The sequence below is a fragment of the Chinchilla lanigera genome, unplaced genomic scaffold (genome assembly GCF_000276665.1).
Source record: "Chinchilla lanigera isolate Chin_1 unplaced genomic scaffold, ChiLan1.0 scaffold00063, whole genome shotgun sequence".
Lineage (NCBI taxonomy): Eukaryota > Metazoa > Chordata > Mammalia > Rodentia > Chinchillidae > Chinchilla > Chinchilla lanigera.
In genome coordinates this window covers 6872365-6890167 of record NW_004955464.1, presented here as the reverse complement: position 1 = coordinate 6890167, position 17803 = coordinate 6872365, and the positions used below count along the sequence as shown (strand labels likewise).

Genomic DNA, 17803 nt, shown 5'->3' with positions numbered 1-17803 from the left:
ATGGTGGGCCAATTGTGTCATTGTTTCTCTGTGTCATGATAGTTCTCAATTGAGCAGCGGCGGCCGGCCTGAAGGCCGGCATGCCACAGCGCTCTCGGCCGCATGGCTCTCCTGGGGCCTATGAGGCAGGGAGCAAGGTGCCGGTTGGAAGACTGGTGCTCCCCGCCGTGGCTCCTCGGAGCACAGCTACTTGTATATTCTTGGCTGAAGAAAAGGGCGTCCTCTATAGGGGGTGGTCATCCTCTTCCACCAAACCCACAGCATTGAGGAGGAGGGGCGTATGTGGAGCTGTGAAGGAGGAAGTGAACACCCATCTAGCCAGCCAAATCACCTGAATCAACCCTGGCAGTCAATGGAGTGGTAGATGTTGCAGCCAGGTCACCCTCACATCCTGATTGCACAGATTCCTGGCTTCGTTTTTTCCTTTTTTTTTTTTTTTTTTTTTTTTTTCCTATATGAAGGATTTCATCCAGGGTATCATATCTGCTAGGCAGGCATGGTACCACTGAGTTATGTCCTTGTCCCTTTAGAAAATATCGTACTTTGAAACAGGTTCTTGCTAAATTATCCAGAATAGTTGTGGACTTAGGATCCTCCTATTTCAGCCTCCTGAGTAGATGGGATTACAGGTATGCACCTTCCTACCCGGCCTGAACTACATTTTATCTTGAAGTTTTTCGTATTGTACTCTAACACAACTCTTTGTCAATCAGCATTGACCAGAATTGTTCTGCTTCCTTTGTACTATGATACGAATAAGTTTAGTGTGTTCTTTTTCACCACAGGTTTTCTGTGCTTCCTGCTGTAGCCTGAAATGTAAGCTGTTATACATGGATCGAAAAGAAGCTAGAGTGTGTGTAATCTGCCATTCAGTGCTAATGAATGGTAAGTATTAAAACATATTGATGTCATAGTCATTCAAACAGAGCAAAAACCACTATGAAAGGGCTACTTTTATGTTTTACCTCAGAAATCATAACTAAAAATCTTGTGCTTAACTTCTGTGTTTTGAAAGTGGCTTAGCATTTCCAAATTTGTGCCTAACTTAGTGAGTGAATGCTAAAGCCAGGTAAGTTTTGTGGGAGAAATAAAGTTCTTTGGAAATCTGGTGCTATGTATCTATTAATGTTCATGTGAAGTGACTAGGGCAGTGGAGTTGGGGTGCTATTGACCACCTGATGAAATACTAAAATTGGACCAAAGTTTTCCTTTCCAGAGAAGCTGTCTCTTTCTAGAGAACACGTTAATAACTTAGAATACATTCTCTTTTTTAAAAATCGTGGTGCTGGAGATTAAATCCAGGGTTTTGTGTATGCTAGGCAAGCACTGTACCACTGAGCTACATCCGTAGCACAGAACGCATTCTTGACACCTTTTTTCTTTTATTTTCATAAAAATAAATATTGTAGAATCCAGGATCAAGTAGAAAATTGTACTTTTTACCCTTTATTTCTGTAGTTCTGTTTAGATTTGTTATAAGGATAATGTTTTTGAATTTAGTTGCTGTGTAGTGAAATAATATGGCCAGGGGAAGGTAAATAAAACTTACTCATTGTTCATCTTTTGTGTGACTAGAAATTACTTTCAAGGGCATTTCAGTTAAAAAACACCAAAACTCCCTGAGTATTCCTGTGAATATATACAATAAAATGGATGAGGCTATATATGTTTTTTTTTCTCTTTGAATGTGTCTTTGTATACTTTCTAAAACAATTACTAATAGACATCACATGTCAAACCTAGATGCCACTGCTGCCTGTGTCTGGATGGTATGCCTCCTCCAGGCTGAAACTTCACTGCTCTGAGGTCCCTCTTGCTCTGTCTGTCTGCATTGCTCATAGTGATGTTTTCCTGTTGCTGGCTTATTAACCTTTTGCATGTCAGTTAATCTGATCTGTTCTAATCTCCTATAAACTACCCAATTTCCTCCCATTTCTGAATTCTTATAATTTTGATCAAATGTGAATCATTTACTCTTATGGGTCACTTTTTAGATGGTGGTTATTCCACTTAGGGGCTCAATTGATGATTTTTATTCTACTGCTTTTATTTTTGGACACAAGTCTACAGACAAGAGCATGCTGTTTTAAGTATAATACCTAATACCTCTTTTATTTGATGAGGTCTTCCAACTTGTTTTTTTTAACTTGACATAGCTAAAGATGAAAGAAATGGCAGAGGATACATATGGAATACTTTTTGTTAAGCCAAGGAGGCCCTTAACAGGGATCCTAAGGTAATCTACTTCTGGTTTTTCCAGCGTCTTTCCTCTTGCATGGCTTAGCCTGGTCTTTTTCTGAATATTTAATTTGATGCTTTTCAGTGTTCCCTATCTCTTTCCCCTTTCTCCTTTTCTCTTCCTCCCCCTTTCCTGCCAGTGCTTTCAAAAGAACACAGCTTTTGTTACTAGCCTTGTCTTGCAGTTTGGAGACAAATATTCAAAATCTTGTAGATCATTCTTTGATGTTAAATGAGGTTTTTAGAAGCTGCTCAAAAATTGAGTGGTTTCTATTCCTGTGTATATAATATTACCTGAAACTCAAAAATAAAATTAGATATCATTCATTTCTATGGCACTTTTCATCTTGCTTACTTCCAAAGACAATAGTAGATACTTCAGTATTTAGTTAGTAAAACTATAGGGTATATAGACTCTTAATGTATTTGTGATCATTCGTACTGGTTGATCACATTTATATTGGCACATTTTCATGTTCAAATGGGTCCTATGCTTTTGAGACACACTAAAGATGTGAAATGGTTGTTATTGCTGAATATTTTTTACATAAAAGCAGAATTCATAAAAATATTGAGATCTGTTCTCCTGAGCTTTAGGCTTGTGACGTTTTCAGATAAGGTTTTAATCTCAACTAAGAGACTGAAAGTCTAGGAATGAAACTAAAAATCATATAGTGGAGTTATTATTTTTGCCCCAGATTTTGATATTTGGTACAAGTTTATAAAATGCATTAACTATTAAAATAAATGAGAAAATTCCTAATGGCTAGCCCAGTTGCAAATCTTTAAAGTTGATGTTGGTTTACTCCTTTTTAAAGAAATATATAATCTACTTTCAAAAATCCATGGGCCTTGTTTTTTAACTCAGACTGATCTACCCAGTCTGTCTCCGAAGTATATTGTAATTATTTTTTTAAAAATATCATGTGATTTTTATGTGCTCCAACCAAATAGTTTATTTAGCTAAATGGTCTCCTTTATTGAATAAAATTAACTATCTCCTTAACACCTTCACTAGCTGGAAGAGAGACATACTATGAGTACTAGTGAGGAAGAGCTACATTATTTATCCAATATTGTGGAGGTCTTGATGTCCATATTTTGTAATCCATTCACATTGATTGTGTCTGTATTTGCTTTAGCTCAAGCCTGGGAGAACATGATGAGTGCCTCAAGCCAGAGCCCTAACCCTAACAATCCTGCTGAATACTGTTCTACTATCCCTCCCTTGCAGCAAGCTCAGGCCTCAGGAGCCCTGAGCTCTCCACCTCCCACTGTGATGGTACCTGTGGGAGTTTTAAAGCACCCTGGAGCAGAAGGTAGGGGATCATGTGCTATTCTGTCTCTTTTTCCTCACCCAGTTCCTCTGAAAAGGTGCTGATGACTTTACAGCACAAGTCTTTAAAATACTGCAGATAAGTCCCCTTGGGTGGTTATTAAAGTAGAAGAATAAGGTGAGAAATGTGTCAAGACTATATGGGCAAGTACAAAAAAATTTTGCTGCCTAATGTTCCAGTTTGGAGGCATCTCTGAAAACATGCCAGTCTTCTTTCCAGCTTAAGAATGAAATAATTGCACTGCTTATACTTGAAACAAGTTACAGAATTTGCAGTCAGCCTCTAAAATCTTAGCCCCACTCTTACCTTAATTTTCTTTGTAGGAATTTACTAAGTGATGAAAATGAGAGTTCTTCCTTATGACCAGCCCACACTACTATTGCTTTTACAGAATATTCATTGCCATTTTCTCTTCTAATTTTTAATCTATCCGTTATAAAATATGAAAATATTATCTTAGGAACATATACTTTAAAGTCTAGGACTTTAATTCTCTCATATGACAGGTAGGAATTTATAGGCTCAACTTATTGAGATTACTACCTTTTAGATGAAAGGTACTTTGTAAAGTTCACGGAATAATGAATAGTAAAAATAACAATCATATATTTCCTTGAATGCTCTTGTCAGGATTTTTCCCTTGGTAACTAAAACCAATCTTCTTTCATTAATTTTACGTCTTTTCATTATTAATAGCCCCTTTCCTTTGCTAAATGGCCCTCCCCCCTTTTGAAGATCAAGGATGTCTATGAAGATTAGCATACTCTTCATTTTCCCCTTTTCAGATTATTCCTCAATGATGTGTTTTTGTGAGTTCAGTCTTTCTTTCTTAACATCTTTATTCTCTTTCCTTCATTTGTCATTTTTGTTGTTCTTCCCTAGTCTCTCTTTGTTTTGACTGTTTGATTTCTGAGACTGGATTTAAAGAGGTCATTTCATCAGACTTAATTTTCCAGCTTTTCTCTGTTGTTTTATTAAAATTCAGACTACTTTTGTACTGCCAGATCAGTCTTTTTCTTCTGCAGTTATACTTTAGCCAAAGGTCTGGTCAGTTTGCTATGTAATTCTTATATGTTTGTGCTAAATCTTCTTTTATTAATTAATAATTCTTCAACATTCTTCAGAGCATCTCTTGCCCTTTAAAAATACCATATCACTTTTCCAGATATTTAATTTCTATGGAAACCTCAGACTTTCAGGAGATGTGGCTTTCTATTGCTGCTATGAATTTGTTTTCTAGGCACTTGAAAGACTTTCTTTAGTTTCTGTCAGTGATGCAGGACATAGTATGTGGTTAATAATTCTTAATATTTTAAAGAAAAGTATTTTAAGTCTTTGCATATAAGTTATGAAAGAAATCATATATTTAAGTATGTATTTTATTAAAATATTTCTAATTGTTAAGAAGCTAAATAATGATTTCCTATCTGGAATTGGTGACCTTCTCTTCTTTGATATTAGAAATCCTACCAATGTCACATTGATGCCTGTTTTATTTTTCTGGCCCCTCAAGTGGCTCAGCCCAGAGAGCAGAGGAGAGTTTGGTTTGCTGATGGTATTTTGCCCAATGGAGAAGTTGCTGATGCAGCCAAATTAACAATGAATGGAACTTCCTCTGCAGGAACTCTGGCTGTGTCACATGACCCAGTCAAGCCAGTAACTACCAGTCCTCTACCAGCAGAGGTAAGAAAAACTAAAGAACAACTAGGAGTGAGTACTCATTTTACTGAACATTGTGCTGTCTTCTGCTAAATTAAGTGACTTTTGGGTAGAGCCCAGTAGCTTTTGGATGCAATGGAGCAAGCACTGATGGGTATTCATAGGAGTACAGTAAATGTAGCAAAATCAGATGTTCTTATTTGCTCTATATTTGGAAGTATTTTCAGAAGAAAGATTTTCATGAAGGTTTTTCTCAGATGAACTCGGGCAGCTGCTGTCACTAGAGGCCAGGCTAGAAGAAATTCTGGCCCCTTGTTATATTTGTTTCCAGACCATGTTCCCCAAGTTCTGTAGTGGCCTCTTGGGAGTGCGTGGTGAGGAAGGGCAGGGCAGTAGGAAGGCAGCCAAGGAACTACTCTTTTCCTTTCTCTGTAGCCTAATTGTCTGTATTATTTTTTGTTTGACCTGTTATGCTTCCACTTAAGATTTTTAAAAAGTGTTCCAAAATTTGAATAAGTTAATAAACCATTGGCTTAACAAATAGAAGGTTGATATAATTATCTAAAGAAACTAGCTCATACTGTGCTCTCATTTTCATCTTTGTTACTAATTATTTATATGTTTGGTAATTTAAAAAAAATATTGCCACTCTATTATTTGCAGACTTAATCAAAGTTCCATATTAAGATCAGATTTATTGACATATATTTGTGTTTCCTGTTGCTGATAGCACAGCACCACAGACTGGGTAAGTGTTAATGGAAAGAGGTCCAATGGAAAGATGCTGCTTCTGGTAAAGTCCTGAGTCCTAGGGAGTGGAGGCATTATGCTGCAAGAGAGAGGGAGGAGTGTGCATGCGTGTCCTTGTGCGTGCGTGCGTGTGTGTGTATGTATGTGTGTGTCTTTCTCTGGTTACTCTCCTTTAAAGCCATCAGAATTTAATCATGAGGTCTCTTCCCTAATGACCATAGATTGTTTCTACCATCTTAAATACGTCACATTAGGGATTCAATTTTAGCATATAAACCCTGGAGAGGAATGCTCAAACTACATCCAAACCATAGCATATACAGAGCTGAGCTTCCTGTTTAGAGAAGAGACATTAAATCATGCCATATCTGTCTTCAAGTATTCTGTTTTTTAATGATTTTTTAATTAATTAAGTTTATTGGTACATTTTAGGTTTATATAATGATCATATTCATTATAGGGAATCTGTACCTGTACATGATATAACTTGATTCTTCTTTCCCCCATTCAACCCTACCCTGCCTTCAACCCCGTTCCCCTCCTTCCTTACAGAAGCTTTGTTTTCATTTTTTCCTGCTTTTCTCATCGTATTTTTTCTTTACTTTTCTTTCCTTTTCCCCTCGCACCTCCCTAGGTCCCCTTCCTATTTGAACATCTAAGTCTGTTTTTATGTGGGGGTGCTTTTTTCTTTCCTATGGTAATAGAGGGTGAGAGCCAAAACCATGCTTTACCTTTCTTTGTATCTCCACCATGATTTTTTCAAGAAAGTTTCTTTTTTATTAATCCTTAGCTGTTTAGTTGGAAAACAGAAAAGTTAGAAGAATAGGATAGTGAAAATCTATGCCTGTATTCCCTAGCTGTTATCATTTTGTCATTTACCACTGAAGAGGTAGACAACACATTTTTCTTTCCTTTCTTCCACCTCTCCCTCCTTTCCTTCCTTCTTTTTTCATTTTCTTTCCTTTCTCTTTTCCTCCTCTTTCCCTCTTTGCCTTTCTCCTTCCTTCCCTCCCATCCAGTGATTTGGGGATTGGTCTCACTTCACTTTGTACTTCAGTGTCTCTTAAGAAAAAATCACTTTCTTACATAAGCACAGTGATCACATGAGGAAGAAATATATAATTCTGTTGTTTAATATATAATCTATATTCAGATTTCCTGAGTTTTCTCAAAAATGTTCTTTATAGCTTGAATGTATGTGTGGCACGCACATGCACAAATTTCCAATTAAATAAAATGTATTTATTTTTAAAAATCAAGAGCCCATCAAGGATTACAGTTAAATTTAATTGTCCTGTTTCTTAGGTTTTCTTTAATCTTGACCGGTTTTCGTACTTTTTTTGTCTTATCATTAATATTTTTGAAACATCTAAATCATGTCTTGCTTAATATTCATATTTAGTATTTGTGTCATTTTTTCTTATGATTAGTTTAAGATTAAAATTTTGGGGCAATAATAGTACTATAGAAGGGGTGTTTATTTCTTAGTGGATCATATTAAGAAGTATCAGTTTGATGATAGGTTAAGAAGATGTCTATTATGTTTCTCCAGTGTGAGAGTACCTTTTTAATTAATAAGTAATATGAAGGGTCATGTGAGACTGAATATCTTGTTCACCAATAATCTTTCAGCTAAGGATTTTACTGTTCTTTGACAATTCTTGCCTGAATCATATAAAAATATGGGACTTACATGATGATGACTTTTTTTCTTTCTATTAGATTTCTTTTATGTCTGTTTATATGAAAGATTCCTACAAATATTTTAAAATAAATTCTCTCTAGGTGTGGTGGCTCACGCCTATAGTCCCAGCGCTCGGGAGGCAGAGGCAGGAGGATCATTATAAATTCGAGACCAGACTGAGCTACAAAGTAAGCTCAAGGCTGGCCTGAACTGCATAGTGAGAACCTGTCGCAAAAAGACCGGAAAAAAAAAAAAAAAAAAAAAAACAAAAAACAACAAAACCTCTAGTGAGTGAATGCTATGGGGAAACAAAAAAACTAAACCAAGTTAATTATTTTATTTCAGTGCTTTTACATTGCTCACCTTTCTATTTTAACATTTACTTGATAAATTGATTTAAAACTATACTCTGTTAGACTGGAGTTTTTTTTTTTCTCATTTTGAAGCCTTAGTAAAGTGCCTGGCACTTAATAGATGCTTCACAAATGGAGTAAATTACTTTTCTAGAAGCTATTTAAGTAGATGCCAGATGGCCACTTCATTTGATATTAATAGGTAGATTTATTTATTATTAAATAGCAGGTTGGAATCAATTATTTCCTACAGCAGCCCTTCAAATCAATTGATAATGGTTCATTAATAAAATTTTCCAAATCTCTTTTTATATGATGCCATATTGACCACCCTGAAAAATTTTAGCAAAAACCTACTAAAATGTTAGAGTCCTAAATTATATATAGTAGAGATCAAAGTATGGCAAGACATGAACATATTTTTAAAAACAGCTTTAATATTTTTCAGTGCTTTTAAGTGCTTAAAGAGCATTAACTTTTAGGAGACAACTTGATATATACAGAATCTGCCAAAAATGTATACACCTGCCAGGAAAAGAAAAACTTATATATATTTTAATACTAAATTTATTGAGATATCTTGAGATTCATACAGGTTATCTTTGGCTGCTACAATTACAAGAGGTACTCAAATTGTGACCATTAACTTCCAGACATTTATTAGTATGGTGAATTGCTGCTTGGGTAGCCTTGGTTATCAAGATTGCTGCGCATGCCTTTTCAATTTCTTTTCTAAAGACCAGCAGTGTAGTGGGTTTTCTGTGATATATGACATCCTCCAGAGATCCTCATATGAGGGTAACACCATCTGTTGACAAAACATCATACTGTTTTTCATATATATATGTGTGTATATGTACACACACCTACACATATGTAGTTTATATTATCTATAGCTATAGGAACTAGTTGAAGGGACAAAACTTACCACTGCAGAGGGTTCACTTATGCACTTTTTCTATCAATACCTGCCCCTCCCCAACTACATAACCATTATTCTGACTTGTTACCATAGATTGGTGGTGGCGAACCTATGGCACGCAATCATTGAAAGCTCTTAAAGAGGTTAGCTATCACTGCCATAGATTGTTTTTGCCTGCTTTTAAATTTCATATAAATGTAAATATAGTATATAATGTTTTAGGTTTAATTTTGTAAGCTCAGCCTTATATTTACAAGATTTATCCATATTGTGTGTACCCCTCAAAAAAATTTTTTTGAAAGAGTCTTGCTATGTATTTCAGAATGGCCTTGACCTCACTATGTAGCCCAAGCTGACCTCAAACTCTCTGTGATTGTTCTGCCTCAGCTTCCCAAGTGCTGGTGGTGCTCTTGCATTACCATACCTGGCAAAAAAACTAATTTTTTTATTACTGAGTAGTATTCCATTGTATGAATATGCTACAATTTATCTGTTTCCCTGTTGGTGGATATTAGGATTATTTCTAGTTTTTATTATGAATAAAACTGCATTTTAGTTATCTTGAGCAGTGTTTGCAAAAGTATGAATTTCAGCTGAATGTGTCATGCCTATAATCTCAGCACTTGGGAAGGAACTCACTGTCAGTTTGAGGCCAGCCTTGACTATGTAGTGAGACCCTACATAGTGAGTTGGAGGCCAGCCTTAGCTATGTAGTAAGACCCTGTCTGAAAAAACAAAACAAAACCAAAACAAACAAAAGTATGACTTTCAAATTTTCACTTAAATTCCCATTTACATTACTAACTATATTCTAGCAAAAGCTTATACTCCATAATGCTTGCTTTGCTGATTTGCTTTCCCTAGGTGGATATTTCTCTGTTCTCTGGGAATATAACTCAGGTTGGAAGTCCTGTTGGAAGTGCAATGAATCTTATTCCTGAAGATGGCCTTCCTCCCATTCTGATCTCCACTGGTGTAAAAGGAGGTATGTAGAGTTCTTACATTTGAGCGAGGCTAATTATATATGCCAGATGTTGCCTTCTGAGTAAGAGGAGACAGAATTTGCATGATAACCCTCCATCTCCTGTACAACAAAAAAGCAGCTATCCCAATGCCATGAAAACACTTGTTGCTATTACTGATTATTTAATAGCAGCTGGGCTTGGTGGCGCATGCTTGTAATCTCAGCACTTGGGAGGTTAAGGCAGGAGAACTGTCAGGAGTTCAAGGCCAGCCTGGGCTACATAGTGAGACTCTGTCTCAAAGAAACCTAAAAACAGAACAGAACAAAACACATACTATTTTATGGCAGATGTTTGGGGTTTTATTTATGATGTCATTGCATTCTTTGGGGTGATATAGTATTAATTATGATGTAAACGTAGTTTTTAGAAATTTTTTCTTTGTATTTCCAAGACCATGATACTCTGAAGAGTTGCTTATTGTCTTAGAATTGGCGCACGCTGATCAGTCAGGGCATTAATTTTAGCTTTCTGTTGTGAAGTAAGACATTCAGAAAGATACATACAATAAACGTGATGGAAGTTTGAATGTCAGTTTTACTGTTAAAAATATTTTTAGTGTGTGTTAGGCCTTGGATTTGATCTTTAATGTTGGGTTATTTCAAATGTTGGTCTTAGAACATTTATTATATGACATTCTTGTTATGTGAGTTGGAAATTTTTGCTTTATAAAGGATTCATTTTTAGATTTGCCACAAACCATGTGAGGAGAGGTCTATAAATAGAGTAAACTTACTGTTGTCCAAACTGAGCAGGGTCCCTTTTCAGAGTAAAAGACAGTATTCTCCCCTGGATGCAAAGGAGACCACTGGAGATCGGTCTGCCCTCTGAGGTGGAGGCCCCAGAGCTCAGACCCATGCTACCAGTTAGTCCAACAGGAATGAGAGGGCTTGGGGCATGGTCTGCCTTCTCCCTCTGGCCAGACCGTCATCTCCATCGAGGAGTCCTGGGTAATCATGACTATGGAGGAACAAGAAAACAGCCTGTTGCTAGACACAGGTGCAAGTCTCTCGGTCCTTCTTTTCAATCCTGGCCTTCCTTCCAGCCATCATACCTCAGTGAAAGGAGTCACTGGTGAGGAGGTAATATGCTATTTTTGACAACCCTTAGGCTGTAACTACTTAATAGGTCCCTCTTGCATATCTCTGTCTTCCTGAGAAACCACTCTGAAGATACCACCACGTATTACAGCAGCCATTGATATTTTCCTACTAATCTATCCATAACTGTGTAAAGTTTGTAATGTTCCTATCCTATTTCATAAATGGATGTCTGTTTATTATTATGTGTTTCCTACAACAACCATTGAGAATAGTTAATGATTTTTCAATAGGTCACTCATGTATAGCTCTATTTATTTTCTTTAGAAGCCACTTTGAAGATACCAAAGTATAGTACAACAACTCTTGATAATCTCCTACCTCTTTTGTCTGTAACTCACTATTATTTGTCTATTTGTTTTCCTGAGAAACTATTTTGTAGACAATAATATGTAAAATGATAACCATTGATAATTTCCTACCATTTTGTCTGTAATTTGCTAAGTCCCCCCTATTATTATGTTATCCTTCTTTTATTCTTTAAAAAAAAAAAAAAAAAAAGACAGTATTCTCGTGACCCTGGGACAACAGGGAAAAATGAGGACTTCTCTTTAATGTATCTATAAATCAAATGCTTGTCTTTTTCTTGTGAATAATCAGCCCATTGTCCATCAGATTCCTTTCTCATTTTGTCCCTTTAACCAATCTGTTGTAATGTTTTCTCTCCTTATAGACTATGCTGTGGAAGAGAAACCATCACAAATATCAGTAATGCAGCAATTAGAAGATGGTGGCCCTGATCCGCTTGTATTTGTTTTAAATGCAAATTTGTTGTCAGTGGTTAAAATTGTAAACTGTAAGTTAGAAATGTATTTGTTTTAATTAAAACAAATTAATTTATAGACTATAGATAGTATATAAAGCTTTCAGATTTATTGCACACAAATATTTTTAAGTAAAGCTGCATCTTAACTGAAACCCAGGTCCTGAAGAAGCTGATATATAAAATAGTATGTTCCAGGGGCTAGGGATATAGCTGAGCGGCACAAGCACCTGCCTGGCAAGTGCAAGGTCCTGAGTTCAATTCCTGGTACCCACAAAATAATAGTAACAATAATAATAGTAGTAATGTCCCAGAGGACAACTGTGGGACTAACTGAAACTCTTGCCTTTAGTTGCTGGGGTGAAATAAGTGAATTCTCCATAGAGTAAAGTCACACAGATCTTGAACTTATCTGAGTTAAGTTCTTGAGATAATGGTGTGCTGAGTCACAACTCACCACCAAAATAGCTGAAAGTCAATAAATTATTCAGGAGGGCCAAACAATGTATGTGCTAAGTTTTAATCCCAGAAATGTTAGTTATAGTGCAGAACCATATTTGAAAGTGAAGTGGATACCATCTTAATATAGTTGAATTGGGTACTTCCTTGATTCAAAAGGTAAAAATTTTCAGAATGAAAGAGATCTTTTATTAGTTTTTATATAAATGTAGTATGCATAATTTTATTTGAGTCCTTTTTTATTTCCTTTGAGGATTGTATTGTTTTAGAATAGAAATGATAAAAGTTTCAAGGATTGGACACTTTTTTTTTTTTTACTGTTTGTGATGTTTGAACTTTTCTTAGCTTTCAAGTGAAGAAGTAGAAGTAAACAGTCTAGAGAAGCCTGCTTTTTTTCACTTTATAGCAGCTTAAAACTTGAGTAAAGTCATGCTGTTAGTTTTTTTTTTTTTTTTTTTTTTTTTTTTGGTTTTTCTCCGGTACCGGGAACCAAACTCACGACCTTGCGCTTGCCAGGCAGGCGCTTTTGCCGCTGAGCTAAATCCCCAGCCCCTATGCTGTTAGTTATCTAGAATTTTTTCCAGAAAGGACTACCTAGTGTCTTTTAGTCGTAGAATAAATTTAATCAATATCCATAAAATGTACTTCCTTTAGGTCACAACCTGAAGCCAAAGCTGTAATACTGACTTTTGTTGTTATTTCTGATATTACATAATTAATTATTTCCATTAGTTACATGATTTTTTGGTATAAAGGTGGAAGACTATCTTGTAACCTTTATGGTCTATTTTGGTTGTGTTTATTTTGTCACTGATAGAATATTGTTTCTTATAATAATTATGCCTTTTAGTAATAGGAGTTTAAGTGTTTCTCTCACCATTTTTTGTTTTATATCCTTCCAGTTGCTTTTCTAAGTGTTGAGGAAAGAGCTAGAGACATTGACATGCTTTATTTTCTGTAATAGTTCTTTGTTTACTTGAATTATACAGACTCAATATGACCTGTTTTATTCTTTGTTATAATGTCTGTATATTTGAGGGTAAGGATTGAGAAGAATGTCTGCATTTTCTATTTTTATTCTATTTTTAGATGTAAATAGGAAGTGCTGGTGTTTCACAACCAAGGGGATGCATGCCGTGGGGCAGTCTGAGATAGTCATTCTTCTGCAGTGTCTACCAGATGAGAAGTGTCTGCCGAAAGACATCTTTAACCACTTCGTGCAGCTTTATCGGGATGCTCTGGCAGGTGGGAATGCCTTATGACTTCTCTTGGATCTCTAGTGGCCAGCACAAAATTTGGATGCACGTACAAAATACTGTATTAGTATTAAATTTGGAATTAGATCATTAGGCTCTGATAGCAGTGGCACACTAGAAATTGCTATGGTTTGAGGAAATTGTATATTTTAATATTTTACCTGGTGTGATTCTTGTTGTTTTACAAAGGCTGAAATCAAAGTTGTAAATGAAGTCGGATGTGGTGGTGCATGCCTTAATCCCAGCACTCAGGAGGCTGAGGCAGGAGGATTGCCATGAATTTGAGGCTAGCCTGGGCTGCAATAGTGAGACCCTGTCTCAAACAAACGAACAAAAAGTTGTAATTAAATCCATTGACCTTGACATAAGAGTATTTTCATTAGAGTTGGTACCTGGTGGAGGGAACATTATCATAGCTTAATCATAATCATAATCTCCACTGTATATTTGTATAATTACAATATAAACACTATTTAATGTGCACATTTCAGAAACAATTCACATAGACAATTTTTTACAGTTTGAAAATAAATTGTAAGTATTAATTATAACAATATGAAAGTAAAGGCATAGCTCTTAGAAAGTGGAGAAGGCTAAATAGATTAACATGAAGAAATACTAACATTCAGGAAGAAAGAAATGTATTTAAGTAATTTTTTTTACATGACAAACCACCTGATATAGCAGAAAAAGGTAAGAAGTGTAGTTAAACTAAATTCTCATTTATAGGGACAGGAAGACAGTAAATAATACCTATATTTAATAAATAGGGAATGAATAGTATAAGTATAGGAACTTAACCAAATAAATGATAAAAGAGATTGTCTCTAAGGAAGAGGGCTTAGAGAGGCTAGTATGGATGATTAAAATACTATTTTCATGTATTATTTGATAATGTTTCATAAATACATTAATGTAAATTATTCAGACATTCTTAATATAGTTTTTCCCCTTGTGAGATGCTATTGCAAAGACCTTGTCTAAAATATAAAATATACTTTTGGACATAATGTTTTTGTTGTAGCCTAAATTTAACACAAAATTTAAAAGCAACCTAAATACCTAGTATAGGTGAAAAAGTTTAACTATGTTATACTTACTAGATGTGTACATCCTTTTGGGAACTTTTTTAGGCTTTTAAAGTAATATTTATGAAAACAGTATAATATGGAAAATACTTTAGAAATAAGTATAAGAGCAGCACATATAACTGCATTGTAATGTGATTATAGCTTATTCATAAAAACTATGCCTTTGTGTCTTAGTCTCTGTGATGATTTAGTCGTATTCTTGTGTGATAGTGATCACATTATACCTGCAAAGTACATTTTGGTACTTACTGTTGTCAGTTCCAAAATGTATAGGTTATTTAGAAGTAATCTAGACCCTTCCTGCAGGGTACATAATACCCTGAAGCAGAATCGATTTCCAGAAATTACTGAAATTTCTACTTTGCTTCTCAATTTAAATGTATTCACATATGAAAACTCTAAATAAAGATATGACATTGGAGGTACAAGTAATTGTATATTAATGTGGGTTTTGAGAGGGTAACGGGGACCAGAGTGTGGGAGGCTCATGAATGTCTTGCTCTGGAGCACATCCTTTATTTTGTAAGCAGTGAAGAACAGTTAAAAGAGTGTAAGATGAGTAACATAATCTCATTTGCATTTTAGAAAGATGACTATAGAAACAGTACAAAAAATGGATCAAATTCTGTGAGTTTGGTGGTAGTCCAGAGTATTTGTACACATGGAGTATTTGTATACACGAATGCAGCTCAACAGTAAAAATGAGCAAATAAGTAAACTACTGATATATACAGCATGCATGTAGCTCGTGGACATGACATGAGCGGAAAAACCAGGCATAGAATGTACATATTGGATGATTCCATTGATGAGTCTTCTACCCGTGTTTTGTCTCCCCTTACCTAACTTCTTTCCACTCTTCCCCTCCTTTTGACTTCTGGTCTCTAGCGAGTCTACTTCTACTCCATTCTTCTTTGAGATCCACTTTTTAGTTTCCATAAATGAGTAAGAATATGGGGTTTTGTCTGTGTTTGGTTTGTTTCATTTAACATAATGACCTTTAGTTTTAGCCATATTGCTGCAAGTGAGGTTTCATTTATATGGCTAAATGATATTCCACTGTGTATATGAACTACACTTTTGCCATTCAGGTTTTGATGGACACTTTGGTTGATTTCACATCTTGGCAATTGTGAATAGTCGTACAACAATTATGATGGTGCAGGCATCTCTTTGATATATAGTTTTATTTACTTTGAATGTATACAGTAATGGAATTGCTGGATCATGTATTTCTGTGTTTTAATTTTTTTAAGGACTCTATTCTGTTTTCCATAATGGCTATACAAATGTACATTCCCACCAACAGTGTGTAAGCTCTCCTTTCTTTACATCTTTGCTAGCATTTGTTAGTTTTTGACTTATTGATAATAGCATTTTTTTTTTTTTTTTTTTTGGTACCAGGAATTGAACTCACAACCTTGCACTTGCCAGGGAGGTGCTGTTCTGTTGAGCTACATCCCTGGCCCAATAGCTATTCTCCTAAGATGATATCTCACTGTGGTTTTCATTTGCATTTCCCTGATGATTGGTTTTGTAAGATTTTTTTCATCTATTTATTGGCTATTTGTATGTTTTCTTTTGAGAAATGTCTTTTAAGATTTCCAGCCTAATTTTAGTTGGATTATTTAGATTTTTTGTGTCAAAGTTTTCTGTGTCTACTTATGTATTTTTAAAAAGTTTTGATATGCATCAGTGGAATCCATTTTGAGCTACTAAAATGTGAAAATCTTATGACAATAATTACTTGAAAGTGATTGTAATATAATAGTAATAATTTGAAGTCAGTGCACAAGACTGGCCAACAACTAATACTGTCTACTTTAATTTTTACCAGTTTTGGAGGTGTAAAATGGAATATTTCTTTCTTCCTCTTTTCTTCTTCTTTCTGTGTCTGTTTGTTCCTTCTCTTGTTTCTTTCCTTTACTTTCTTTTCTTCTTCCCTCTCTCTTTTCTGTCCTTCCCTTCTTCCCTACCTCCTTCTCTCCTTCCTTCTTTCACATTCCTGCTCCTTTCCTTATTTTATTTCCTTTTATTTATTTTTAAGTAGGCATCTCAGTATATTTCCCAAGGTAGTTCTGAACTCCTGGGTTTCAGCATCAGCATCAGAGTACCAGGGAGTGCAACTGTGTGCCATCGTGCCCTGTTCATGTTACTGTAATTTTTGTTGCTGTCATTTTAAGCCACAAATTTAACGGTTTAAGACAACACAGATTTGTTACCTCACAATTTCCATGGATTAAGAGTCCAAGCATCACATAACTGAATCTTCTTAGGTTGTCTAAAATTATTATCAAAATATCAGCTATGCTGCAGGTCTTAATTGAAGCTGGAGACCCATTATCCAAGTTCATATAGATTGCTAACAGAACTGGGTTTCCTGTAAGTCCCTATTTTCTTGCTCATTGTCGATTGGGGCCCACTCTGGCCCTTAGAGGCTACCTGCAGTTTCTTGCCTTTGTGATCTGTAGCTAGCTTAGAACATGAGTGTTTGCATTCTGCCGGGCCAAGAGAAATACGTCTCTTCCCCTTGAATCTCCCTGTATGCCTAGGTTTTTTTTTCTCATTTAGAAAGACATTATCTTAGTGTCTTCTTTTTTCCTTTTTTTTTTTTTTTTTTTTTTTTTTTTTTGCAGTACCAGGGATTGAACTCACAACCTTGTGCTTGCCAGGCAGGTACTTATGCTGCTGAGCTATATCCCCAAACCCCCTTTTTTCCTTATTTTTAAAAACTAATTTTATTCACCATGCACTAAATTAAAGTCCAAATGTATCAAAGATCTAAATATTAAAACAGAAACACTAAATTTATTGGAAGACAAAGTAGGTAAAAATCTTGACAACACTGGGGTAGGCAGAGTTCATGAACAAAAACCAAACTGCATGGGAAGTACTTCAAAGAATCAACAACTGGGATCTCATCTTATTGAAAAGTTTTTGCACATCTGAAGAAATCACCAAGAAAGTAAAAAGAAAACCCACGAATTGGGAAAAAATTTTAGCCAACTGTCCATAAGACAGAGGACTTCTATCTAGGACATATAAAGAATTTTAAAAAATCAGGCCTCCCAAACTCAAAGACCCAATCCAAAGATGGGCATCTGAGATGAATACACGCTTCTCTAATGAAGAGATACTAATGGCGAATAAATATATGAAAAAATGTTCA

At 35.4% G+C, this 17803-nt stretch overlaps 1 protein-coding gene across 1 annotated transcript in view; it reads left to right on the top strand.

Moving 5' to 3' along the window:
* The window catches only part of Zfyve9 (zinc finger, FYVE domain containing 9), a gene marked incomplete at its 5' end in the record, with an annotated part of 129378 nt that overhangs the window by 45170 nt on the left and 66405 nt on the right, over positions 1-17803 (top strand). Inside the window, 6 exon segments of the mRNA XM_013521608.1 lie at positions 786-885; positions 3381-3557; positions 5089-5258; positions 9808-9928; positions 11739-11861; positions 13377-13532. Of these exon segments, the coding sequence (XP_013377062.1) occupies positions 786-885; positions 3381-3557; positions 5089-5258; positions 9808-9928; positions 11739-11861; positions 13377-13532 (847 nt within the window).